At 41.9% G+C, this 27,013-nt stretch overlaps 2 protein-coding genes across 3 annotated transcripts in view; one reads left to right on the top strand and one right to left on the bottom strand.

The window, feature by feature from the left end:
• The window catches only part of PDXDC1 (pyridoxal dependent decarboxylase domain containing 1), a 53,345-nt gene extending 39,002 nt beyond the window's left edge, over positions 1 to 14,343 (bottom strand). For both annotated transcript variants that reach the window (XM_077828283.1, XM_077828284.1), the window contains exons 1-4: positions 14,206 to 14,343; positions 2,674 to 2,747; positions 1,999 to 2,064; positions 410 to 493 (exon numbers count right to left, since the gene is read on the bottom strand). In XM_077828283.1, the coding sequence (XP_077684409.1) occupies positions 410 to 493; positions 1,999 to 2,064; positions 2,674 to 2,747; positions 14,206 to 14,226 (245 nt within the window). In that variant the 5' untranslated portion in view covers positions 14,227 to 14,343. The remainder of the gene's footprint in view (positions 1 to 409; positions 494 to 1,998; positions 2,065 to 2,673; positions 2,748 to 14,205) is intronic.
• A 6,162-nt stretch (positions 14,344 to 20,505) lies between these two features.
• MPV17L (MPV17 mitochondrial inner membrane protein like) lies at positions 20,506 to 27,013 on the top strand. Its single transcript, XM_077828698.1, has 4 exons — positions 20,506 to 20,818; positions 24,500 to 24,573; positions 25,890 to 25,919; positions 26,100 to 27,013. The coding sequence occupies exons 1-4, from the start codon at positions 20,506 to 20,508 to the stop codon at positions 26,277 to 26,279; spliced, it is 597 nt and encodes a 198-aa protein (XP_077684824.1). The 3' UTR covers positions 26,280 to 27,013.

The following is a 27,013-nucleotide window of genomic DNA, read 5'->3' as shown; positions in this document are numbered from 1 at the left end:
GAATGCAGGCAGCATAAGCAACGCTCATAAAGTTGAGGATAATTTAAAGAAATTGAGTTGGCAGCCAGGAATAATTGCCTGCTATATACAACTGCTTTTAATAATTCACTGCAGTAAAGAGTATGGCTATTTTGAGGAAAACATTAACACCAAGTAATGGATAGTTAGCAAATATTAGGTTAAAATTATGTATCAGACTACTAAAAAAATTCTTATTAGGTATGTTCCACATTTTACTTTTTCTCCTAGTTCAGTGTATAATGTAACAAAGGTTTAGTTAAAACAGCTTACACTGTTGCAAATTTAAAATTAATACAAAAATTAAGTGTACAATTTGTGGCTTCAAAAATTGTCACAGCAAATATAATTATCATAATCTTCCAAATAGAACAATGCAAATTAGCATTACCGGTAAGACTGTGATGACTCATCTTCCTCCTCTCCATGCATGAGGTTCTGTACTAATTGGAGAATGCTCACCATATCTTGCCCACTAGGGAAGGAAAAATGGTAAGTAGATGAGCAACTCTAGTGCCTCAGGATACAGATTTTAAAGGCCACTTATAACAGTTTTGCAACAACACACAAGGGTTTTGCTCCGTAGAATGTTGGGATGGTGGGGAAAAGGTGTCAGTGGAGCAGGATCATAACGGGAAGGCTGCTGTATCTAGGAGTCCAGATCCTCTTGACTTATGCATGGGGCATTTCAATAGGCCTAAGGAACTGGCCCACACAGAGGCTCCCTTGAAATCTGAGGATTTGGACTGACAAGCCTAACTAAGGAATCGTTCAGCCCTGGAGTGCAGGATTGTAGGTGAAGACCTTGCCAGTAGATGTCCAAACTCAGAGGATCCAATCACGAGCTCACAAAGTTGAGCACATCTTGCAGTAATATGATTATTTCTAAAATACACTGATTACTTACAAACATCTGTTCTAGTGAACAGAAAGTGTTTCTTGAAACCGTTTCTGGAACTATGCTGCCTTACAACTGCTAGAAGTGCAAAAATAAAAGCCACCACACACCAACCCAACTTGAAATAGTATCAAATTAAAACCTATATTAATAAAATGAAAAATTATGAAAGTATGAAAGAGGTAACAGTAACACTAATAAAAAGCATTCCCAACTTTTTACAAGTCTGTTCAACTTCATCGATTCATACCAGTTTCATTAACTTCCATGAAAGACAAGGTATTTTTTTAAATGAAAACAAGTTGTGTATTCACAATATTTTTCTGCTGTTAAACCCATGTTAAACTAGAATGGAAAATGAACTGCAGTCTTAGTTTGGGTTCATGAATGATCTTGCAGAAGAGAGATTATGACAATGCAAGCCTAAATCTTATTTTTCAGATGCAATAGTCAATTTTATGCACAAATCATAGCATGTAAACTTTCAGGTTGTTATGCTGAGTGATACATAGTTTTCTGTGAAGGCCAACCATATTCCTAAACATGGTGCTTTGTGCCTTTTTTCTGAGAATACCATTCTCAAGTATGAATTTCCTGTCTGAATGTGTCTCAAACTCATTGAATGCAATATTTCAGATTTAAAAGTAAATCTACATAAGAATTATGCTATATGATAAAGACATAAAACTCCATTAAATTATCTTCTGTAAGGCTTTACTACAACTCAAGAAGAGCGCTATGTAGTTCGAAAGCTTGTCTCTTTCACCAACAGAAATTAGTCCAATGTAAGACATTACCTCACCTTATCTCTAATATCCTGGGATCAACACAACTACAACACTGCAAACAAGTAATTCTTCATTAGCTACCAGTGACACAAAATACTTCTCACAAAGGGCAAGCAATTTTTTTGATCCATAAATAAAAGATATCAATCATGGGCAAAGTCAGGAGACCAGATTTTGTGGGTGGACTGGTAAATTTTCACGATAGTATATATTATAAGTTCCTTGCAAAATTATTGCAAACATGTTTTATTTAAGAGTTTGTACACTGAATATGAAGAACACATTGTCACCTACCTCCCTTGGAGTGGTCCAGGAATATCCTTCCTTACATACTTCTTTTCATCTTCTTCCTCAATTTTTCTAATTTAAAAATACAAGAACAAGAGTTATTTACATTTTAACTTTCTGTTGCATAGCACCAAATTCCCAGTGCAGGTCGATGCTCAAAAATACATTGGCATGTTCACAAGTGACAAAAATTACTGAATACAGTTTGAATAGATCAACAAGACTAACATAAAATGTAATTAAGGATGGCCTTAAACAGTGTTGTTGATCTGACTTTCCTTTGATTAAGAAGAAAAAACTTGAAGACTGTGCTTTGTTAGGTTGGTGAAAACCTTTATCAGCAGGTCGTGTGAGATGAAAGTAAAAGTTACTTGTGGAGCCATGATTCACATGCTAAGAGCAAGTCAAAACCTTTAGAAAATGTGTCATGGTTGGATTTAGACTGAATGCTACAAAATATGTATTGGATTGGCCCCGCATATATTCATTAATCACAAACACCCTCAGTCAAGAAACATTCTTGATTTGAATATGGCAGAAAGTAAGTACAAATATCTGATAATTATAAGTCCTAGAATTAGTAGAAAAAAACCCCATTCACTTGCTTGAAGACACTGGCATCAATATCTACATGCTTAACATGTATCTGCTGTTCTTGCAGCCATTACTCTTTGTAGATACCTTTGATTGTCTTCTAGTATCTTCATGGCCTCATTAAGATTCTTTCCCATTTCTGCTAAGGTAGGGTCAACCATCTATTATTGGGGGGGAGAGGAAAAAAAAAAAGGTAATCCCAAATGCCACTCTTACTAACTACTCCAACAGTATAATTATTGCTTTTACCACTCAGAACAAGCTCAGATTTAAAGTTACGTAACAAATATGAAGTATTGCATCTTCAACTCAAAATATACTAAATTAATAAATATTTGTGCATTGAAGTAAAAAATTATACTGGATAGCAACTTGGATTTTATTACAGATAGATCCAGAGCAAACCTCTAGATTCAAACCTCTCTTCAACAAGCAAACCAAAACTCATTCCAAACACTCTTAAATTTGCAGGTTGTGTCTTTTGGGGTGGGGAGGAAGGAGTGGAGCAAGAGGAGGCAGTAGAGGGAGGAGGCTAGTTTGAAATCCAGATTGAAAAACTTAGGAAAGTTAATGGTGTTCAAATTAGGCCCATTATATATAGTTTGGATCTGCAAATTCATCTCTGTGGTTGGTACCCTTCAGTCCCAACTCTAGCTATTATTCACAGTCATTCTGTAGCCCCAGGAACCTCTCACAACTTCTATGAACCTGTGTAGGTAAAGTAAAAATAGATGCCTTTGCAGGATCATATAATTTACACAAAAATGTCTATATGTAGAATTTATACAATATCCTGTTCAAAAATCCTGATAAGGGATATGCATCAGAAAATTTCTGAAAAATCTGGGATAGAAACTTGAGTGACAAATTCAGCTTAGTTTCAGATACCCAAGCTCTCACCCTCACCAAAAACTAATGATACAACAGTGAGCGGTTCAGAGCAACAGGAAGAAGGAATAGAGGAATCAGAGACACAACACTGGATATATGAACATCATTCCTAGCAGAAGGAAACTTTCCTCCTCTGAAGGCCCCAAATACTAAAAGTTTTGGTAAGTGACCGAAAACCTGACTGTAGTGTTTCACTTCAATTTCAGTTAAAAAAAAAAAAAAAATATATATATATATATATATACACACACACACAGAGTATGCAATGTAATCTTATTCATATATTTAGACTGAGAAGTCTACTGAGAGGCCCTTAAACATGCTTAAGCTATCTATTATAGGGGAAGTCAAAAACAAGGGGCTAAACTTTAATATTAATTTTAACAACTGTAAAGAGAAAGGAAGTTTCAATTTAAGGCTGTCACTCTGTCCTTAAGTTCACACTATGGCTCAAAAGCTTGTTGTGCCTCTATACTACACTAATTTTTAAAACAGACTAGCAACCTTAACGCTATTTCCTTGCATTTTTAACATGATGTACCCTTAACCTGATTTATGTAGGAGATTTTCCCTCTCGTTGACAAAGGCTAAGAACTTGTTACACCTTTGTCTGGTCCAACCAAGACTAGTAGTATTGCCAGAGTGGTCTCCTCCTCCACCCGTTGTAATTATACTCTTCCTCCTACCAGGACAGGCAAATAGTCTTTAAAAAGCCTGCACTTGTTGCATGAATTAGCCTACAATGGATGTTTGTGGAAGGAATTGTCACAGGGTGGAAAGACGCTTTAAGGATACATGTACCCTGCAACTGTGAGTGAACTTCCCAGCCTAAGCAAACAGACTTGCACTAGCATGCTAAAAATAGCTGTGTGGATGTTAAACCACCAGCAGAGACTTGGGCTAGCCAAACAAGCTCCACCAGTGCTGCAAAGTCCATACAGCTATATTTTAGTGCACCAGCACGAGCCCAACTAGCATAAATCAGTTTATCTGGGCTGCGAGGCTCGCTCCCAGCTGCAATGTAAACATAGCCCAAGTTCCTTATGATTATAGTCCCTATCTGTGACTAGCCAGTTGCCTCCTGTCTGATGAGATAAAAGGCCAACAAGCAGCTCAACTAAGGATGGGATTGGGGAAGCTCTTGCAGGAGACCCTGGGTCAGAAAAAGGTGTTGAAAGGGGGCTTCCCACACCAGCTAGCAGCAGCAGAAGCCCTCTTAGCCAGAGGCCCAAGGACTGGTCAGGTGGCAGGACCTGTTCTGATTGATGCCAAACTGTATTTCTTTTTTAACCATATATGCATCCCTGGGAAAAGGGAAGGAAACACTGATTCTGGTGGAAACTTCACTGAAGCAGCCAGCCAGCCGAATTACTTGAGCTGGGAAATTGAGGCAGAGACAGGTTTTGATGCCAAGCTTGGGGAGATCCTGTTATAGGGGCTCTCTCCTTTCCTCTGCAGACCAAACTTATCAACCCCCATCCCCACCTCCCCTAAACAGGCAAAAGCTGCATCATCTAAAAACTGAGACATAGTCCACATTCACAAAATTGGTCCTGAGCCCAAAGCCTCCACCACTGCAGTAGTTTAGCCTTCAACATTTTTGTCCACCGTTTTTTAACTAGAGATATTAAAAAAAAACCAACCAACAACAAACAGCTTGTACTAATCGTATTGGAGGGATATACTGATTCTTACTGTTTTGCTACAGTAACTGAGAAACAGTCCTCCCAATGGCTTGTATATGCCTGCTGTCAGCACTAATATTGACACACTTGGGTGGGGAAAGACAACAGAATGCAGGCATGTTTATTACTGCAAAAGATGGATGGAATACTAATTTGTACGTATTGTATGCCATTTCCATCTCAAGGACTAACTCAGAAAAAATTTGGTTTACAGTTATCTCATTTTAAAGACTACTTTTATGATAATATTTAGAGATGTATTTAACCCATGTAAGTGGAGGGGAGGAGTGATAATGGTGGAGTGGGTAGAAGACTCCACACCTATAAAAATGAAATGAAAGTTCCAAAAATTTTATCATGGAAATAGCAACTGACACACAATTATAGGTTGATATTCGGAGTGTTGATTTGTAGTCAAGTTTTTAAGATAACATTAATGGAAGGGAATATGAGAGTCACCATAGAGAAACAAAAATTGAATCCAGTTATGCTATTTATATTTACTAATAAAATCTCCATGCAGCTCCACTGATGTTTTCATAATATTCTTTGCACCAAATCCAAAAACTTTGCAGTGATCTTGCACACTTAAATAAAATAACCTCCAAATTCATAAGTGAATATTTATGCAGAGTAATTGACTGAAGAATATTATTGATTATAGTAACCTATAAACTGGAGTCTTGAAAGCCTGAGTGGCATTCTCAAAACATTAAAAATACCTCGCTGGAAGGAAATAATTTGTGTTAAACAACACTAGAAATCTTTTTCTGGCATTGCATGCAAAATACTTGAACAGATCTGTCCTGAATGGTGACATTTGTGGAATGATCTGTAACAGCCATCCTGATACTGAGCTATAAACAAACAAAACAGCTCACAATTTCTCTGTTGCAATTATGTGTTAAGTAAAAACTTACCAATGTTTACCTTTCCACCCACACACAAACACATTGTCTTTTTTCCCCCATAGCTATCATATGTGCAAGCCTTTTCCAGTACAACTAGTAGATTATCTAGCCAGTGAAGTCTTATGTTTGCTCCAGCTATTTTTCTGTCATCATGAAATAAAAAAGTTATTCTAAATTACATGAGATGTCATAAAATCCAAAAAGCCTTTAATTTTTGAAGTGGACTTCATTGTGAACTAAATCCCTGATTGCTTATTTTGATTGCTAACTGGATAAGAAATATTTATTTTCTGAACTTTTCAAAGTATATTTAACGTACATGATTTTAACAATACAAAACTTAGATTAAAAATTAAAGAAAGTTAGTAAATTATGATTCAGAAAAATCAAGCAGAATTCCATACCAGTGACACTGAAACCACATCCAGTGATGACATTCCTTATTCCCATTCTCCAACATGGGCGAGCGTGTGCTCTAACAGAGAATAGGACCGGAAGTAAGCCCAGCATGGGCTCTTTTCTTTAGTCTGACCTACAGGCTTCATCCAAAGCCCACTGAAGTCAGTCTCTTTCCACTAATTTCATGTATGACCTTGCGCAAGACACTTCCATTTCTCAGTTTCCCCATCTAGAAAATGGGTATAATAATATTTATCTCACAGGGATCTTAATTACTGTTTGTAAAGTGCTTCAGGGGTCTCTGATGGAAGGGAAAGTTATCCTATAGAATCAAAATGGAACCAGACTGCTGGCGTGTAAAACTAAAAAGGTTGTAGATAATTTTTTAAACTAAGGGCTCGCAGAAGTGTTGACAGGTGCGGAGGAGCACACGGTTTGAGCGCAGCCATCCCTCAGGGATCAGTTTATTAAAGGGGGAACTCTATACCCTTGTGAAGGAGTTAGGAAAGAAGTTGATAAAAAGTACAGGTAGGAGCTAGTAACGAACAGCCAAATGTAAAAGAGTCCCATATAACTATAACATGAACGCACATTGACAAAATGTATAAGTGCTTATATACGAATGCTAGAAGTCTATAGTGCCTGGCATTAAATGAGGATATTTACATAATAGGCATCCCAGAAGCTTGGTGAAATGAGGATAAATGGGATGTGGTAATACCAGAGAACAAAATATACAGGAATGAACAGAGTAGACCATTGCTCAATGTGCAATGGCAGTCAACGAAGCTAACAGAATGCTAGGAACCAACAGGAAAGGGATAGACAATAAGACAGTAAATATCACAATGCCACTATAGAAATCAATGGTAAGCCCACATCTTCAATATGCATACAGTTCTGTTTGAACCATCTCAAAAAAGATATAGTAGAATTGGAAAAGGTGCAGAGAAGGGCAACAAAAATGGTTAGGGGTAGTGAACAGCTTCCATACGAGGAGAGATTAAAAAAAGACTGGGACTATTCAGCTCGGAAAAGAGACAGCTACGGAGGGTTATGATAGATGTCTATAAAATCATGACTGATGTGGCCAAAGCGAACAGGGAAGTGTTATTTACTCCTCCACATAACCCAAGAAATAGGAGTCACCCAATAAAATGGTTTTAAACCTGTTGCCTACTAAACAACAGCCTGTGGAACTCGTTGCCAGGAGATGTTGTGAATGCCAGAAATATAACAGGATTAAAAAAAAAATTAGTTAAGTTCATGGAGGATAGGTCAATCAATAGCTACTAGCCAAGATGGTCAGGAACACAACACCATGCTCTGGATGTCCCTAACCCTCCGACTGCCAGAAGCTGGGACTGGACAACAGGGGGTGGATCACTTGATTGCCTGTTCTGTTCATTCCCTCTGAAGCCCCTGGCACTGGCCACTGTTGGAAAACAGGATACTGGGCAAGATGGACCAGTATGGCTGTTCCTGTCACAAAAATATGGAGTGCACATAGACATAGATGCTGATCTCATTCTGTCTCATCATGGCTATTAGGGGGAACTCAGAATGAGATTCCCCTTTCAGATCACACTACCTGAAAATCCTATTATTTTCAGCCCAAATTCCTTACCCTTGAATCAGAGGCACTTTACTCTGATCATACTAGGTCTCTGCCCCTCTAGCTGTTTGGGTTATAACAAACAGCACTGAAGCTTGAAAGCGTACAACTCATCAACTACCATTTCTCTCATCAGGGATTTGAACAGTTTGGAGCCTCCCTCCTCCAGTCCACCAAAATGCAGAAAATTCATAGCCTATTTCGCCTTTTATCATTTGTTTCCTTCAAATCATAATCATTCCATTCTCTGCTTCAATAATCCAATTTTTGTTTATGTCTGCATTTCCAGCAAAGACATCCTGCTTTGGCCTTCCTTTAAGGCTTTGCACTGTGTCCAGCTGTGTAGCTAGTGCCTCAGACCCTTGGCAACAGCTGAAGTGTGAGAGATCTTATTTTCTGATTGGGATGAGACTGAAGCTTCGTGAAAAACACTCTCTCATTTTTGTTCCCTTTTTTCATTTTACATTCCTAGTACAGTTTTAGACAGGCATCAGAAGTTCACCCTCAACAACTCATAAAAACATCTCTATTCATAAAGGAATAGTTTGTAAGAACAAGTTGTAGTATTGTAAATGCTTCCAAAAAAACCCCATTCATCATAATTAGTGACACATGCAGTGTATTTGTATTTATTTTAATTAAATAATGTTATTTTCTCTTCAGAAATGCCTTGTTTGCGAATTGTTGCTCTCCGTTTTATCATCAATGATAAATGATGCTTTGTTCATAACATTGATCTGTTTCCCAGCTAAAGTCATATTATCCTGAAGGTTTATTCACAAGACCAGTGGTTCTCTAACTTTTGTACTGGTGACCCCTTTCACATAGTAAGCCTCTGAGTGTGACCCCCCTCATAAATTAAAAACAATTTTGTATATATTTAACACCATTATAAATGCTGGAGGCAAAGCGGGGTTTAGGATGGAGGCTGACAGTTCGCGACATCCCATGTAATAATCTCACAATCCCCTGAGTGGTCCCAACCCCCAGTTTGAGAACCCCTGCACTAGACCAAGTCAAGTTTGCCACCAAAGCAGGTACATGAAAAATAGCTTGCAGGGAAGGGGGGGGGGGCGGGGGGAGACATCCAATCTAATATACCCCACAATTAGAGCTCATTCAGACCATTTTTTGCTTTCACTTATATGTGTATTTTGGTTTTTTTGGTCCCTATCATTTTCCTACCCACAGGTCTGTGATCACAAGTTTTCAGCAAAAGTTACCAGGATATTGTAGTGATAACAGCAACAACACATGAGTCAAAAGTCACAGGATGGACATGGAACCAAAATACATTTTCCATGTTTAGGGAAACAACGAGCAATTCTAAACACAGACATTGCCATATATTTACAGACTACTGAGCCACCTACTCTGAAGCTACAAAGGAAGGCGAAAATCCCACAAAAGGCACCTGGCCACTTGTGTACCAGTCATAACTGAAGTTTTAGCAAGGTGAATTTTGAGGAAAGTGTTGGAAAAATCAAGGTACAAGTGGAAAAAAAAAGTTACAAATTTGTGTTAGACTATTTTTAAACCCACTGCAGGTTTCCAAGTTTAACCCCAACTTCTTGTGACATTCCAAACAGCAAATCTTTCAGGAAATGTGTCATATGATAGAGCAAGAGAATCCCCCACAGTTTTCTTGGGAATTAAAACTCACCCCAAAAGTCCATTTGTCTGGTTCTGTATGCTGTGCCTGAGGCTCTGCTCTGCATTAACCTCACATGCAGCACCAGGGTACAATTTCTGCAGTTCTTAAAGTTTGTTCATCTGGCCTCTGAGGTTCATTTGTGTTTGTACAGTGCCCTGCACAAACAAGACCTGGGCCTATAAGCACTACAATATTATATATGTGAGTGATGGTCAAATAATGGAATACTTTCTGGTGAAAATTTACAGTAAAAATGTGTCTTTTTCATCAAAAAATTTTGAAGTTTTTTAAATCTGCTCTAATATGTTTTTAACAACTATTTACCATTACAGCTAAAGAAAGCACATATAACTTGTTCATCCACATTTTCTGACTTCTCTACCTATCTGGCCATTGGGAAGTTTTCCAAGATGGGCAGCAAGTTTTAAGTCTGGAAAAGCAAGATTTTATCACGTAAAAGAGTGCAGGGCTTTCACCATGCAAAAAACCCAAGGTATGCAAAATAAGGAGGAGTCTGGAGTATGACTCTCCATAGCTATCTAATTTTTTTACATATATAATGGAAAGATTTCAGAAGGGTTTGGGAATAGTCTTGTGCTTATAATTAAGCAAAAGCTTAATTCTTTATAGGATCTGAGCATTACTCTCCTAAGCCTCATCTATTCTGAAAAAAAACAAACAAACCAAAAACCACATTGTGTTAACACATTATTAAACATGATTTTGACCATAATGTGGATACAGATGTTATGTTTAAAAATGAACTAGCTGGTCCTGGTTAATCTTAGGGTCCTCCATAAGGAGTTAACTACAATGTAACACTTTTTCTCACATGGTGCTTTCTCTCAGTAGAGACAAGTCCTAAGGTTAAAAACAAATACAAAAGAAACTCTAATCGTCTCCTTATAGCAGTTTTAACATTTAACCCCAAAACTATGCTTTTTATGGTTCTACTGTGGTAGCATAATAAAATAAGGTAAAAAGAAGTCTTCCATTAGTTTGGCAGTAGTGTAGGATACTGACTTTACAAGATGTGAAGAAAACTCCTCTCATAATGTGTCACATTCTTTAAATAACTGCATAGTTTACTATGCAGTCAACTAGCCTTAGGCAGAAAGTACATGGCATTATGAACTAGTAACTGCAATTAAACCTCACTTAAGCAGTTTGAATCCTTTAGGATCAACTGTCGTAATTTTTGTTGGCACTTTGGAATAAATACATTGAGCTCTCCAAGCCTACCACATACCCTTCACAATATTACTCTCCTCAACAGATTTTAAAATCTAGTCAAAAATTGTGGGAAATGAACACTTAGCAAACACCAAGCAAAAAAGATATGTTTTGGCTTTCACTACCTTACTCACCTAGCTGATACCGAAACAAGCTATAAAACTGAAGTATCAAAGTTACAGTGTTGTGTATACAGTATACATTATGTAGCAGTAGAAAAACTGCCTACACTTTTCTTAAGCACATATAAAATATATAATATTCTTAATAAAGATATGCAAAAACTGGTGATAAAAATCAATGAATGATATGAAGACATCTGGTTAAACATGTAATACAATTACCCTCTTGTGACTTGCAGAACAGGTCTCTTGCTACCATTCAAGCACCTGCTATATTTCAGTGGTGTTTCATGCTGCCAAGAGTATTACTCTGTACTAGCTGTGGTATTACTCTGTACCAGCAGTGGTTTTAAAACTTTTTCTGGTGACGCAGTTGAGGAAAATTGTTGATGCCTGTGAGCCAACGGAACTGGGGATGCAGGGTTTGGGGTGGGGCTCAGGGCTAGGGCAGAGGGTTGGGGTGAGGGCTGTGAGGTGGAGCCAGGAATGAGGGGTGTGGGAGGAGGCTCTGGGCTAGCGTAGTGGGGCTGGAGTGCGGGAGGGAGTCAGGGCTCTGGGCTGGGGCTGCAGGCTGTGGGGCGGAGCCTGGGAGGATGGTTTGGCATGAGGAGGAGGCTCCGGGTTGGGGGCGGCCCAGGGCTGTGGCAGGGGTTTGGGGTGGGGCCAGGGATGAAGGGTTTGGGGTGCAGGAAGGGGCTCCACGTTTGGGGGGGGCTCAGGGCTGGGGCAGGGGATTGGGGCGCAGTGTTATCTCAGGTGGCTCCCTGTCAACAGCACAGCAGCGGTGCAGAGGCAGGCTTCCTACCTGTCCTGGCACCGCAGACTGCGCTACACCCCAGAAGCAGCCAGTAGCAGGTCCGGTTCCTAGGCAGAGGCACGCAAGCGGCTCCGCGCATCTCTTGCCTGCAGGCACCACCCCCCACAGCTCGGGGCGGGGGCAGCACGCAGAGCCCCGTGGCCCCCCAACCTAGGAGCCGGACCTGACCCAGTCCCTTCCATTCCAGAACTGGGTCACGACCTGCGGTTTGAAAACCACTGGTCAAGAGCAGGGGTTCTCAACCTTTTTCTTTCTGAGCCCACCTTCCCCAACATGCTATAAAAACCTCCATGGCCTACCTGTGCCACAACTGTTTTTCTGCATATCCAGTAGATTAAAAGCCAGGGCTGGCATTAGGGGGTAGCAAACAGAGCAACTGCCGGTGGCCCCACACCACAGGGGCTCCGTAAAGCTAAGTTTGGCTTCAGCCCCATGTGGGTTGGGCTTCGGCTTTCTGCCCTGAGCCCCAATGAGTCTAATGCTGGCTCTGCTCTCTATAGTTTATTTTGGTGAACCCCCTGAAACCTCCCCGCCGCCGCCCCCCTGGACTCCTGGTTGAAAACCACTGCTTTAGGGACTCACTTAGAGACTGTAACAGAGGGCACAGGATTTTCTAACAGTGACTTGTGGGCCTTACAGGGTTCACACTTATGTGTTCAGTGTGTAGGAGAGCAGAACAGGAAGCATGAAAAGGAAAAAAACCATCACATCAAGTCCACAAGGGGAAAGGGATTAACTAACATTCCCGCCACTATCCTGTTCTTCAAGACCAACATTCTCAGGAAATAAGCTCCACCTCTTTTTAAGTGCACACACAATATATTCCCAACGGGGAAGAACACTGAAAGGTATCTCAAAATATAAGCAGATTCACAAGTGTTTTGAGTGCTAAGAAGCATGGCTGGAAACTGTTTTCTGTTTTGTTTCGTTTCGTCTGTGACTCAATGCTTCATGACATGAACTGACTGCTCATACCAAAGTTGTTTGCAATGGCACTGGACTCATGGTCTTACAGAGAGAAGTGCTGTTTGGGGTTTCTTACACCATCTCCAGGTAGGCTTCCTGATATTTTCCATTGGTTTGTGGGAGTATGTGATGATTTCTTGTTTTTGGTGGTCCCTTCTAGCGCAGTGGCTCTCAACCAGGAGTATGCGTACCTATGGAGGTATGCAAAGGTCTTCCAGGGGGTACATCAACTCATCTAGATATTTGCCTAGTTTTACAACAGGCTACATAAAAACCATTAGTAAAGCCAATACAAACTAAAACTTCATACAGACAAGTATGACTTGTTTATACTGCTCTATGTACTATACACTGAAATGTAAGTACATTTATATTTGAATTGAGTTATTTTATAATTATATGGTAAAACTGAGAGACTAAACAATTTTTTAGTAATAGTTGGCTGTGACATTTTTATATCTGATTTTGTAAGCAAGTAGTTTTAAAATGAGGTTAAACTTGGGGTACACAAGACAAATCAGATTCCTGAAAGGGGTACAGTAATATGGAAAGGTTGAGAGCCACTGTTCTAGAGTATGCTTGAACCAATGTCAATCACCCTTTCTCCATTGAGAAGGGCTAGGTAGCTCTGGGACACCATAAAGGGCCCTGTTTCATCAGATCATCTGATACCCAGAACAGAACAACAAAACACTGAACGACAGTCACCAAATTAATCCCCTCTTCTTCAAACGTACATTGTTGAGGGGAGAATGAAAGATGAGCCCTGGCTTCTTGCTTGTAATTACATTATTTAATTTATATTTAGTGACAGGGAAGGGGGGGGGGAGAAGAATCCTGCAGACCCTGGCTCTGAAAGCTCCATAGCTTCTCAGCCAAGGAGGGGATGTTTTTCTGTGGCTTGCAAGATAATCCTCTAAAACGGTAGGACTCCCCCCTTACCTACCAGGCACTTTCACTACTCATTGAGTGCCTTTTAGCAGGGCAGTATATCTCCCCACCCGGAGGGGGGGGGCAAGCCTTTCACTAGCAAAACACTGCCCCCACCCCCGCCCTCCTTGTATCAGGCCGGTCCCTCCTCCTCCCGTATGTCAGCTGGCTCCCAGTCTCCCTTCCCACCCTTGTGTCAGCCCGGGTCCCCACCCCCACCTGCCTCGGTTTCCCCCCAGTCTCTCTCCCCCCCTTGTATCAGGCCGCCCCCCCGCAACCTCCCGCCCCGACTCAGGCACCCCTGTGCCCCTTTACACTCGACACACCCTCAACGCTTCCCCCCGAGTCCGTCGGCGCCCCCAGCCATGCCCAAAGCCCCCTCCCGCACCCACAGACCTTCTCCAGGGAGCTCTCCATGGCCAGGCGAGTTCTTGGGTACGACTCCTCCCCTCCGGGCACTTCCGCCTTCTCGGCTGGCCAGCCAGCTCCACGCTGGCAGCGCTGACGAGACCAGCTGAGGGAAAAGGGAGGGAACGCGCACGCCGAGGGGACTAAGGGGACAGGACCTTCCAAGCCGCCGTAGTCGACTGTGACAGCAGTGGGATGTACCAATCTGGGAGAATACAGGAGTGGGACAACAGGCAGGCCAGGCAGCTGCGCTTCAACGGACCGGAAACAAGCTGCGATGACAGCAAGCTGAATGCGGGAAGAACTGACCTCCGTCTTCAACACCAAGAGTAACCCCTTCACTTCTGCTGGTCTCCCCCCTCTTTTTAGACAATGGAACATTCCAGAGGCGAGGGGCACCGAAGCGAGGATGTCATGAGCATGCGCAGTTCTTCTGCAGCGCACCGTGCCCAGGAACAGGCTGGTAGCTGGGGAGATCCAATTGGGATCAGGGAAGTGGGCGGGCGAAGCCCACTAAAAACTCCATAGCGCGCCGTGGCGGTGCCGGTTCGAATCTAGCCCCGGCAGGGAGGGTGATACTGGAAGTGCGACTAACGGGGCGAAGGGCTGCCGGGATTCTCGTGAGTCCCTCCAAGATTGAGGGGCGGCTGCTGGTCGGGAGACAGGTCCTTGTATGGCCACGGCGCCCAGCCCACGGTGAGCCTGCACGGAAGCTGTTGCTACTGGGAGGTGTGTGTGTGCCATGAATTTATCTGTGCACAAGCTGTCATCACCGCAGTTGGCACTGATCTGCACCATCGTTGCTATTCCCGGAGTATGCCAGGATTAACCTAATTAGTTTAAAAAATGGAGTCTGATAGATTTATTAGCTGGATTATAGGGGGGCGCCTGCAATAACAAGGAAATGGGGCTCAGTGACCTAGGTGAGCCCTTCTAGTCTTATGTACCTATGAATAAATGGGAACCAAGACACTGAACTACCTCTCTCAACCTACAGATGGTTGCCTCATATCCGTATGTTGCCCCACATTGGCTGGGGAAGGTGACACTGTTGCTGTCTATGCGCCAGATCCTCTGGAGCAGTTAATCCAGCATTTAACAAAAGTAATCATAACATGCGAAGCTTGTGCGAACAATGTCAATTGCTAGATCAAATTAGAGCATTTAGAATTGTTTAAATTAAAATAATAACTTAATTAAAAAAAAAAGAAAGAAAAGAGATTTATCCCATAGGCTGAAAGAATTATCTCTAGCAGATTTTTATCAAACATTTAAAAGCTTGAATTCTTTTCTTTAAAGTCATTAAGTACAGAAATGTGTCAAGGTTTTGTTGCTATGGTCTACTGATTTTTTTAAAGAGAACATTTATTGTAATTTAAAAGGACAACATTGAATAATTTTATAATGGATTTTAGTTTTATATTTAAAAATTTGTTTATGCCCAATTCTGTAATTTGTAGGCTAAACTTCCACTGACTTCAAAGGCAGTTTTGGATGGCAAGGAATACAGGATTGATCCCTCAGTGCCTGGTCCTGAGCTCATATTCCAGGCACTCAATTCTTATAAGGATCAAGCCTAATCCTGCAATATTTAGGCATATGTTTAATTTTACACACTCTGAATAGTCTCATTGAAGTCAGTGGGAAAATCATGTGTGAATCTTTGCAAAATTGGGCTGTGGTTTGCAATATGCTTTTTGAAAGCTGAAGATATTTCCCCTCCTTAGGGGTCTACCCACATGGATTCCTTTACAATTGGTGCCTCAGCTTTACAATTGGTGCCACAGCTCTATTTGCTCTTAAAATTTGGCAGCATTGATTTTCTCTCTTTGTAATTTCAATGAAGCTGAAATTAACATGGCTGTAACTGTATCATGAACAACAAAACATTTTCATTTCCTATCATGTGTATTTTATTATGCAAGAACTGGGAGCTGTTTTAAGCCTTACCTACACTAATCTTTAAACAGACTTTGGGAACCATGTTTAAAGTAATTTCATAAACATATTTCCATCTAAATGGAATACATTTTAAAACATGGTTCTAATATGGTTGGTTGCCATCCGTGCAGCCTATCCAGTGTTTAGAAACTAACTCTGCTGAACCCCAGTGTGGGTGGGCCCATAACATGGGCCACTAGGTACTATGATAATATAAATATAAATTATAATAATTATATAATAACAATAACATATTAGCAGCTTTCTTTCAGTCAATTTATCCCCCATTCTCCTACCTGACTAGTGCTTCCACAACTGCCTGCATGAGAGAGAATGTTGTTGAGGGTGCTCATATATTGTCAAAAGACCAAAACAAGACAACCTCCTTTTCAGAAGACAAACCCTAGCAGCATTATTATTATTCTGGATTTTGGGAAACAAACTGTATTTTATAAAATAATGTTTTATCATTAGCCTTTAAAAAAACCTTGGTTGTCCTATTAAATTTCTCAGTGCCTCCTACATCTGTGTGCTACACTGGTCCCTGAAACTACCATAGATCAAGAATCTCCATTTTCCAGTGCACTGGGATTACCAAAGGATGTCAGCACAACACTCAAAATAACTGGCCTAATCCCATTCTAGATTTGCCATTTACTACACTTAGAGGAAGACTGGGCCCAGTGTTTGCATGTTAACTGTTGATTCTGGAATATAAACAATTTCCCCCCAAATAGAATTAAAGCCAGTGCAAGATTGTGCATTATATTATTATTGTTATTATTTGTTTCAATTTTGTAATTATTTGTATTCATTTATTTATTTATTTTAAGGGGCTTACTATGCTAGACACTGTATAAACACATAGTAAGAGAAAGTCCCTGTTCCAAAGAACTTACAATCTAAATTGACAAGACAGACAAAGTGTGGAGAAAGGAAATGTATTATTCCCTTTTTACAGACAGAGAACTGAGGCATGAAGGAATTAATGGCTTAATTTTCAAAGGTGCTGAGTCTTGGGCAGAAGAGACTGGGATTAGTAGCATAATGATCTCCCATGATTCACACATTCTATGAAGTTTTATTATGCAGGCAGCATAAAAGTCTTTGTTTTCCCCCCAGATGTGTTTGCTTATATTTTCTCCAGTTAAAGCTCATGTTAGTTTCTGTGCATAACATATCTCTAATGTTTAATCTCTCTAGACCAGTGATTCTCAACCCGCGGCCCAAACAGCACTTAGCTACGGCCCATGTGACATCCTCAGGGACATACAGGTAGTATATATATTGTGTGGATGCTGCCCACATAATACATAGAGAGCTGCATATGCAGCCCACAGTGGTAAATAGGTTGAGAACCACTGCTCTAGCTCCTTCTATATTATTCATCTCAATTTATTATAATCTACCGATATCATTAGTATGCTATTAATTCCTACTTCCATATAATGAAGATTTTAAATAAGACTGACGGGTTGGATCACAGAAACCCCCTTGGGGCTGCCACCTGATGTGCCAAGACTACTTCTGCCCCTGCTTTCCCCGCCAGCTTGGAACTCCAGCACCCTGTCTTGATGAGCCAGACACGCCAGTCTGCTCCAACACAGACCCAGGGTCTGAACCACGTGCCCCAAAGCTGCAGACTTAATTGAAAACAGCTTAAGAAGTGTTCCTGTCTTTAGCACTCAGATGCTCAACTCCGAATGGGGTCCAAACCCCAAATAAATCCGTTTTACCCTGTATAAAGCTTATACAAGGGAAACTCATAAATTGTTCGCCCTCTATAACACTGATAGAGAGATATGCACAGCTGTTTGCCCCCCCCAGGTATTAATACATACTGTGGGTTAATTAATAAGTAAAAATTGATTTTATTAAATACAGAAAGTAGGATTTAATTGGTTCTTAGTAGTTACAGACAGATCAAAATGAATTACCAAGCAAAATAAAATAAAACATGCAAGTCTAAGTCTAGTACAGTAATAAAACTGAATACAGATAAAATCTCACCCTCAGAGATGTTTCAATAAGTTTCTTTCACAGACTGAACACCTTCCTAGTCTGGGCACAATCCTTTCCCCTGGTACAGCCTTTGTTCCAGCTCAGGTGGTAGCTAGGGGATTTCTCATGATGGCCACCCCCTTTGTTCTGTTCCATCCACTTATATATCTTTTGCATAACTCGGGAATCCTTTGTCCCTCTGGGTTCCCACCCCTCCTTCTCAATGGAAAAGCACCATGTTAAAGATGGATTCCAGTTCAGGTGACATGATCACATGTCACTGTAAGACTTCATTACTCACTTGCCAGCCCACAGGTATACAGGAAGACTTACAAGTAAAACAGAGCCATCTACAGGTAATTGTCCTGGTTAACGGGAGCCATTAAGATTCCAAACCACCATTAATGGCCCATGCTTTGCATAATTACAATAGGACCTCAGAGTTATAGTTCATATTTCTAGTTTTAGATACAAGAGTGATACATTTATACAAATAGGATGACCACACTCAGTAGATTATAAGCGTTATAATGATACCTTACAAGAGACCTTTTGCATGAAGCATATTCCACTTACATTATATTCACACTCATTAGCGTATTTTTATAAAATCATATAGAGTGCAACGTCACAAAGAGCATAACTAATTGTGGTCCCTGTAGCCTATATAATATACTTACCCTAAATGCAACACATTGCTGTCTGTCATTCTCCTTTCTTTGTGGCGTTTTTAGCCAGATTTTGGCCTAAAAAGCTTCCCACGCCTATTTGAATTATTTTTTCTAGGAATGTTTCTGAGACAGTATAAAATGTATTAATAATATCCAAATATATGGCATGTGGATGTACTATCTCCCCTTCACCCACTAATTCTGCAAGTCTCTCAGAAAAGACCATCAGATTTGTCTGATTCCAGTAGTACCCAAAGCAATCTGCAGTTCAGATCTACAGATGTCTTCTCAGCACCTAGAACTTGTCTGTCCTTTGCCTGTAGAGATTTCGGATTTAAATACTGGGCCAAACTTTAAGGGACAAACACAACTCTCCTTATTTTTCAACCTTTATAACCCTAAAAGATATATAATTTGACTGGGTAACAGGTGTCCTTTTCAATAGATTTGTCAGGCTCTCAGCCTACATCAGCAATACACAGGTAATGTGCATCTGTTTCATAGGTATTCTAATCTTCATTGGATTTTCCTTTGAAATGATTTCACCAGATGCTGGTATAATCTCCTACACATATGAGTTATTTAACAGTAAGTCTTACTCATTTCAATGGAAATGTGGCCTTTTGTGAAAGGAGTTAGGAGTCTTAGTCGACTTCTCATTGGTCAAGTGATCCCATTGCAAAACCCACCACCACAGCTGTTAGTAGAGCTGTCAAGGACTGATTGAACATAGAGCCTGAACTGCCACCTACCTGCTGGAAATAGTTCCCTAGGCTGTCAATCCAGCACCTTTCCCCAGGACTAGATTCAGGTTATGTATTTAAAATTCTTTGTTGGGGCACAGGTCTGTCCACAGTTTCAATACAACTGTGCATAGGAGTCTGTTGTACAAATAGAAATTACTTTTGCTCAGGAAAAACTTGGGATGATGGAAGTTTAATAAAACAACAAAGCTTAATACCAATAAAACATTTGGAGGGGATATTAGACCCTGTGTTTCAAGGCATAAGCAAATTTCCAATTATGAGAGATGAGGATGAGACATCTGTGGAATGATCTGCCCCCCAGGTATATCTACAGCAGGGTTCTTACTCCAGCCTGTGAGGCATCCACTGGAGGATACTGTACTATGTGGTCTTATCCAGTATGGGCTGTTACCGTGTTAACAGGGTCCAGGAAGTCTGAGAGAAATGGGGAGTAGGTCTTCTGCTGGGTTTTATGAACTGGGGAAGAGGCTATGGAGGATCAGATGCGATGGGTCAGAAGGAGAAATGTGGGGGTCTCTCTGAGAAGGAGAAGACAAAGGTTTCACAGGAGGAGGTCTGAGAAAGCAGGGGGAGGGGGTATTCCTGCAGCGGGAGGTGGTGACAGGAGCAGGTAGAGTGGAGGGAGGGATGGGCTAGTCCGCTAGGGGATGGAGGGGCAAGGCAAGGACAGAGGCATGTCTGACTGGGGACCGACAGGGATGGGGTAAGGCGGGGCAGTCCCGGGAGGAGAGGGGCAGGCTAGAGGCGGGGGCAAGGCAGAGCTGGCAGGAGGAGAGCGGGCGAGAGACTCGGGGCTCGGCTCCGGCAGGCAAGAGGCGGGGCGGAAGAGGCAGCGCAAGGCGGCGTTGTGCGCTCTGCTGCTCCGGCCCGGCGGTGGGTGGAAGCCGGCACGGGAGGCCGGGGAGCCTATGGCCGGGCCGCTGCTCCGGAGCGGGGTGCGCCGGTTCCCCTGGCTCTGCAACGTGCTGCTCTACGGCAGCCTCTTCTCGGCCGGGGACGCGGCTCAGCAGCTGCTGCGGCGACGCCCGGGGCAGGAGCCCGACTGGGCGCAGACCCGGCACGTGGCGCTGGTGGCCCTCAGCTTCCATGGCAACTTCAACTACGTGTGGCTGCGGGGGCTGGAGCGGGCGCTGCCCGGCCGCGCGCCCGGCGCGGTGCTGGCCAAGGTGCTGTGCGACCAGCTGGTGGGGGCGCCTGTCGCCATCCTGGCCTTCTACACGGGTGAGTGCGGCCGGGAGCAGGCCTGAGGCCCCGGCACCCTCCCGTGGCTCAGTCCCGAGAGCTCTCTCCCCATGGGCGAGCCCCCCGAACTCCCTCCCCATGGGCGAGCCCCCCGCGCCCTCTCCCCACGGCCGAACTCCCTGCGCCCTATCTCCATGGCTCAGTCCTCCACACCCCGCCCCATGGCCGAGCCCCTCACAGCCCCTCCCTAAAGTCCAACTCCCTGCACCTCCTCCCCACGGCTCAGTCCCCCAAGTCCTCTCCCCATGGCTGAGCCCCTCACGCCCCCTCTCTGTGACCGAGCCCCACGAACATCTTCCCCATGGCTGAGCCCCCTCCCCAAGGTTGAGTCCCCCACTGCCCTCCCCGTGGCCAAGCCCCCTCCCCATGGTTGAGTCCCCTGTGCCCCGCCCTGTGGCCAAGCTCCCCATACCCTCTCCCTGCAGCCGAGCCCCCTGAGCCCCCTCCCTGTGGCTCAATCTGCCACGCCCCTTCCCTGTGGCTCAATCTGCCATGCCCCTTCCCCATGACCAAGCCCCCCACAACCCTCCCCATGACTGTGCCCTCCGTGCCGCCACCCCATGGCCAAGCCCCCCGTGCCCCGTCCCCTGTGTCCCCACCCCATGGCCAAGCCCCCATGCCCACTTCCTGTGGCTCAATCTGCCATGCCCCCCCCCTGTGGTCGAGCCCCCTGAGCTCCCTTCCCTTGGCCCAGCCCCCGCACCTCTCCCAATGGCCCAGCTCCCCATACTCTAGTCCCCTGCACCCCCTCCCCATGGCTCAGTCCACTGCATCCATTCACCATGGCTCAGTCCCCCATGCTTCCTCCCCATGGTCCAGCACCCTGTGCCCCGTCACCCATGGCTGAGCCACTTGCAACCCCCCACCATTGCTGAACACTCTTCAGTCTCTCCCTATAGTTGAGCTTCCTGCACCCTCTGCACCACTTTCCACTGATGGGCCCCCACACCCACTATCCATACCAGAGATCGTGCTCCTCTTTCACTTCAACACCATGTTGGTGCCCCCATCCCATGGTTCAAATCACTATGTCCTCCCCAGAAGGGGTTGGTTGAGCCCCTACCCAGCCCCAGCAGCAAGGAATGGTTTTGCCCTGGCACCATATGCCAATGTGACCTTTGTCCTCGGATTCATCCAAGCTTCTTCATTCTCCCCAGGTGGGATATTTGCATTCCGTGTGCTTTACTGCACCTTGAGTCTTTCAAACAAAACCTTTAAAGAACAAGGCCTAGTCTCACAGTGTGCTAGCAGTAAGGGCCAAATTTTTGGTTTTCAGGATGTGCAAAACAATAATTGGTCACAAGTGTTTTAGAAAACAGTTTTGGAAGTCTTGGAGTACTCCAGCAGACATCATCATGGGTGCTCTCCTGCAGATAGGTATACAACCAAAATCGTGCACCATTGAACATGTGACCCCAGCATAGGTTCAGGGATTTGTTCTGGTGTCACTGAATAAAATCGCACCTGTCTCTGCCAGTGCTTTTTATTCTGTTGTTCACTGGTTGTCTGTTATGTGGATCCTTAGAGGTAGCAGATTTTCAATGGGACTGTATTTTTATAGGGCCTGATCCTTCAAGATGCTGTGTGCCTCCTGCAAGGTGCCATTTACACTCAGTTCCTCCTAAAATGCACACAGCATCTCACACATTATACCCTGCGATTTTTTAGAATGAATGCAAACATAAGTAGTTATTAATACCAGCTATATAATGAACATTTAAATAATGGGCTAGATTCACTTAATCATGATTTGTGTTTTGCCTGAATTACGTCAATGATTTCAATGAATTACACCAGTGCAAAAGTGGTAATTCAGGCCTGTCACCTTTATTTAATCCCAAATGAGCTGAAGCACTTTACAGATTGATTGTACAAACTGTATCTAATGAAATCAGTCTGTGTTACTTTACTCACTATTCTACATCAGCTACCTCCTAACTGAAACACAACTGCTGTTTAACAGCAAATATCAGCAATACACAACAGGTTAGAAACTGAACTGTGCCAGATCCAGTTTTAGGAATATATACAAGTGGTGGAACATTGCTGTTACAGATGGTGATGACAATATGTAACCTTAACAAAGCTAATGAATGTGAAGACTTTAAAAAATGAGTGAGATGAATAGAAAGAGAAATAATTTAAGAAACCATTTTAGAAAAGAGTAGTGTAAAATGAGACTGTCATTTAATTTAAACCACGTGTGGGATAAGAACTAAGGGCTTGTCTACTCATGAAAGTTCATCCATAATGAGGTGGGCATGTGAATTTAAAGTGGACTAGCTATTATTGATTAGCTCCATGTGTGGATGCTCTTATTCCAGAATAAGTGAGCCTTATTCTGAATTATCTTAATCTAAAATGGATTAACTTAAATGGCACAAAGGCACTTTTAGGCAGAATAAGAGAATACACACAAGGAGCTTGTGAGCAATAGCTATTTTTGGCCTTTTCTCTATATAGATATGCCCGTAGGTGGTTAGACTCTTTTAACATTGTAAGTATCATGAGATTCTCATTTTATGGTCAGACAAAGAGATCATTCAGGGTATGATTGGAGGGAAATGAAGGGAGGAAAGAAGCCCATAGCTAGTACAAATTTTGACTAGGCTATCTGCCTAGTCACCATTGTGAATAGATAGATGCATGAAAATTACTTGATTAGTAGGATAGAACTGAAATCCCTGGATATTGTACTGTAATAGGATAGCTATACATTGTAATAGGATAGACACACGTGTAATAGTAGACATTGTGTAAGTGGAGGGGTACATAACAGTCATACCATGGCATGCAAATGTCCATTATAGTGGGCCAATCTTGAGTTTTGCTGACCATCTTCAACTCCTATTGGCTACAGTATGTGTATATTCATAGATTTGTGGATTTTAAGGTCAGAAGGGATCGTTATAATCATATAATTTAACCTCTAGCATAAGGCAGGCTATAACTTCTGGTTGCCTTAGAGCACATCTTTTAGAAAGACATCCAACACTCCCAAACTCTATTTATGGTAATTTGTTCTAGGGGTTGATTCTCTTTACTGTCCAATATTTGTATTTGTCTAACTTTTAACTTCCAACCATCGTTGCATGTGCCCAGCTCTCCTCTGGATCAGTCTCTTTTTGTGTAATGACAGAGCTCCTAAGTGTATATTCCTAGAACCATAATGGGCAGTAGATCAGCTTGCGTGTGTATAAATTTCAAACTGCTGTCCACAGAATATTAAAAAAGTACCTTTTAGAGCAACTCTGCTCTTCAAATCTACACTTCGGAGTTAATCAAAGGTGCTGTTTATGATGGCAAAAATTGGCATTTAGACCACTTAGTCATCTAATCCTGAGCCAAATGCCAAGTCCTGTCTACACCATAATTTCTACTGCTGCTACCATTGATGAATTATCCAGCCCATTTTTGTCACTGTAGATGCAGCATAGTAGATCTTGTTTAGATCACCTCTTTGGTGTCACCACTGAAGATTAAGAGAATCAGATCAGGAGATGTGATATAGCAGGATAAAGAAGCCATGCAGAACATTTGCACTCTAACTTTTCTTTCAAAGAGACTTGTACCATTGTGACATAATGTGAAAATTCTGATGCAATAAATAAATGTTGGCCCTTTTTTCAATCTTTCTGATTGTCCTAAATTTTTTGCTAGCAGGCATGAGTATACTTCAGGGGAAAGAGAACATTTTTTCCGACTGTAAAAAGAAATTCTGGAATACATATAAGGTGAGGCAAATAGTTGATTAATCTCCCGGTTAAGCAAAACAATTAATGATACTGAATGCTACAGTTAAATCAAAATAGGATGCTAGCCTCCAACATTGTTTCTGTTTTAATTCTGCTTCCTCTCACTTCTTTTGTTTTGGGATTCTGTGCAAGGGGCTCCATGCAGAGCTGCAGTAAGACTGAGTTATGGGTAACCAGGTACCGCTACCATCTCCAGTTGGACAAACTGATTCCATCCTTAAATTGTACGGCATATGTGTTTACAAATGCACCTGAATCTGTGTCAATAACAGTATCCACATTGTAACAAAGATAATTACACTCAAGGGCTGTAATACCATTTATCTTGAGAAATAGCCACAGACTGGTTTATAGTTAGTAGTACAGTTGGCACCACTGTCTTGAACACCTCTTAATAACATTAGTTATGAAGACATCTTTTTTAGTTATCAGTTTCACCCTGTACTTTTCACTGACAGTTTTCCCTTCTTTTAAGAACACCTTTAAGACTACTGATGTCCAATTTTAGCTCATTTCTCTATGTTATTTTAAATGGGTAGGTGACCCATTTAAATAGGTGACGCTAACAAGTGTGGGTTAAAGCCAACACAAATCCTAAAACTGAGCAAATCAGGGACTTCCAAGATTTTCCAGGCCTTGGAAGACAAATATATCATGAGAAAAAAATAAGCAGGATAAATATTGCAACATTTCACCTCTCATCATAGAACTATTGCATTGGGAGGATAAAAGGGCATTTTTGTCACCATGGAGGGTGTTCTTATTACCAGTGCCCACTATATATTTGTAAGAACATTTGGTTTAACAGTGTCCTTCTACTGATCTTGCTTACTCTGTGTAAATTAATCAGTTCAGCTCTAAGAAAGAGGCTTACAGTATATGAGCAAGTAGAAGGAATGTTGCAAGTGTGAAATAAATATAAAGTTCAGTGGTATTTTTCATTCACAGCTGAAATAAACATTCACTCATTTAAACATTTGTTCAGCCATCTGGTAAATGTGCTTACATATCAGGCATCATATGATTTTGAAGTTCGCATTGTCAGATTTTTGTATATAAACCGAGGCAGAATAATCTCGTAGACATTGTTAGGGTAGCAGCTGATGGGGGTTATTTGCAGTTCTAATATTACCACCTCTTATTTGAACTGCCTAATTTGAAATTGAACACCTTTTATTAACTTTGGTGAGGTATTTCCTAGTCCTTGTTAAATACTGTCAATAAAAAGGAATACTTGAAATAAATCACTGTAACTGAAATACATAATAGTAATTAGTCCATCACTTTCTTTTCAGACTGGACTGATGTACTGGCCTTTTGTGCAGGTGAGTTTCAAGTTAAAGTCAGTGCGAACTCAGTAACCCTTTCTTTGCCATACAGTCCTATCCTACATTGTGCCCCCCCTCCCCCCCCCGAATGCTCCTATTGAAGTCATTGGAATTTTTGGTTGTCTAAAGAATGCAGGATCAGGTCCTAACAATGAACTCTCTCTCTTTCCAATGCAGCTTTCAAACTTCGTTCTGGTCCCTGTTTACTTGAGAACAGCTTACACTGGGCTCTGTGGCTTTCTCTGGGCTATCTTCATTTGCTTTTCACAACAGAGCGGTGATGGCACAGCAAAGTCGGCTTTTCGGTGGTTCCAAAAAGAGAAGGTCAATGCAGATGGAGAACCATCAGAGAAATGAGAAAGTTATTTAATGGAGTATTTATTTTAAATGGTTAAACTGTGCTTGTAAAGGGCAAAGAATTGCACCGCCAGCAGATTTCTGTGTTTTAAAATGAATCTTCATCCCAGTACTCAGTGGTCATTATATACAGTGGAATAGTTTGGTTTTGCACCTGTTTATTTTCACAGAAAAGAGGCCCATTGTATATTGGTGTTTAATTATTTTCATGATGGCAGCTAGTCTCCTCTGGACAGCCACTTGCTTCTTACAGTGCAGTGAGAGCATTTGCACAACATGGTAGCCAGCCTCATTGGGGAGAAATATTAGCTGTAATTTAATTTTCAAGCAACTTCTAATTGCTAGAAAAGGGGGATAGAACATTAAATCATCTGTGTTTATACTTGCGAGTTATTATGAGAGCAAGATTCCTTTTGCATTCACTGGAGTTTTCTCTGAATTGCAGCCTATGGTACTGAATCTATATTTATTCTGAGAAAAAATTGTACTCTTTTTTATAGAAACCAATTATAACATTTTTTAAACTCTTGCCTTAGTTTGCAATGAGAATCTGTACAAAGACAATAACGTAGGCTTGCAAAATTTACCAGCCTAAGCACAAAATGTATTTGCTCACCCTCTACAATGATCAATGACAAGGAAAAATTAACAATATTTTATGTACTTGTCTATTTAGCCTAGTTGCCCAAGTGGAGTGAGTGAATGGAATTTTGCAAGGCTGATATAGCTGTGAA

The sequence above is a fragment of the Eretmochelys imbricata genome, chromosome 10, assembly GCF_965152235.1.
Source record: "Eretmochelys imbricata isolate rEreImb1 chromosome 10, rEreImb1.hap1, whole genome shotgun sequence".
NCBI lineage: Eukaryota > Metazoa > Chordata > Testudines > Cheloniidae > Eretmochelys > Eretmochelys imbricata.
The sequence above is the reverse complement of the archived record's forward strand: the minus strand, read 5'-3'. Positions and strand labels throughout refer to the sequence as shown.

What these genes read in the sequence shown, in the direction of transcription:
- MPV17L (XM_077828698.1), top strand. Translation starts at nt 20,506, where the DNA reads ATGGCCGGGCCGCTGCTCCGGAGCGGGGTGCGCCGGTTCCCCTGGCTC. An exon ending in CATCCTGGCCTTCTACACGG is followed by an intron (nt 20,819 to 24,499) that starts GTGAGTGCGGCC and finishes ATTTTTTGCTAG; the next exon opens with CAGGCATGAGTATACTTCAG. An exon ending in TGTACTGGCCTTTTGTGCAG is followed by an intron (nt 25,920 to 26,099) that starts GTGAGTTTCAAG and finishes TTTCCAATGCAG; the next exon opens with CTTTCAAACTTCGTTCTGGT.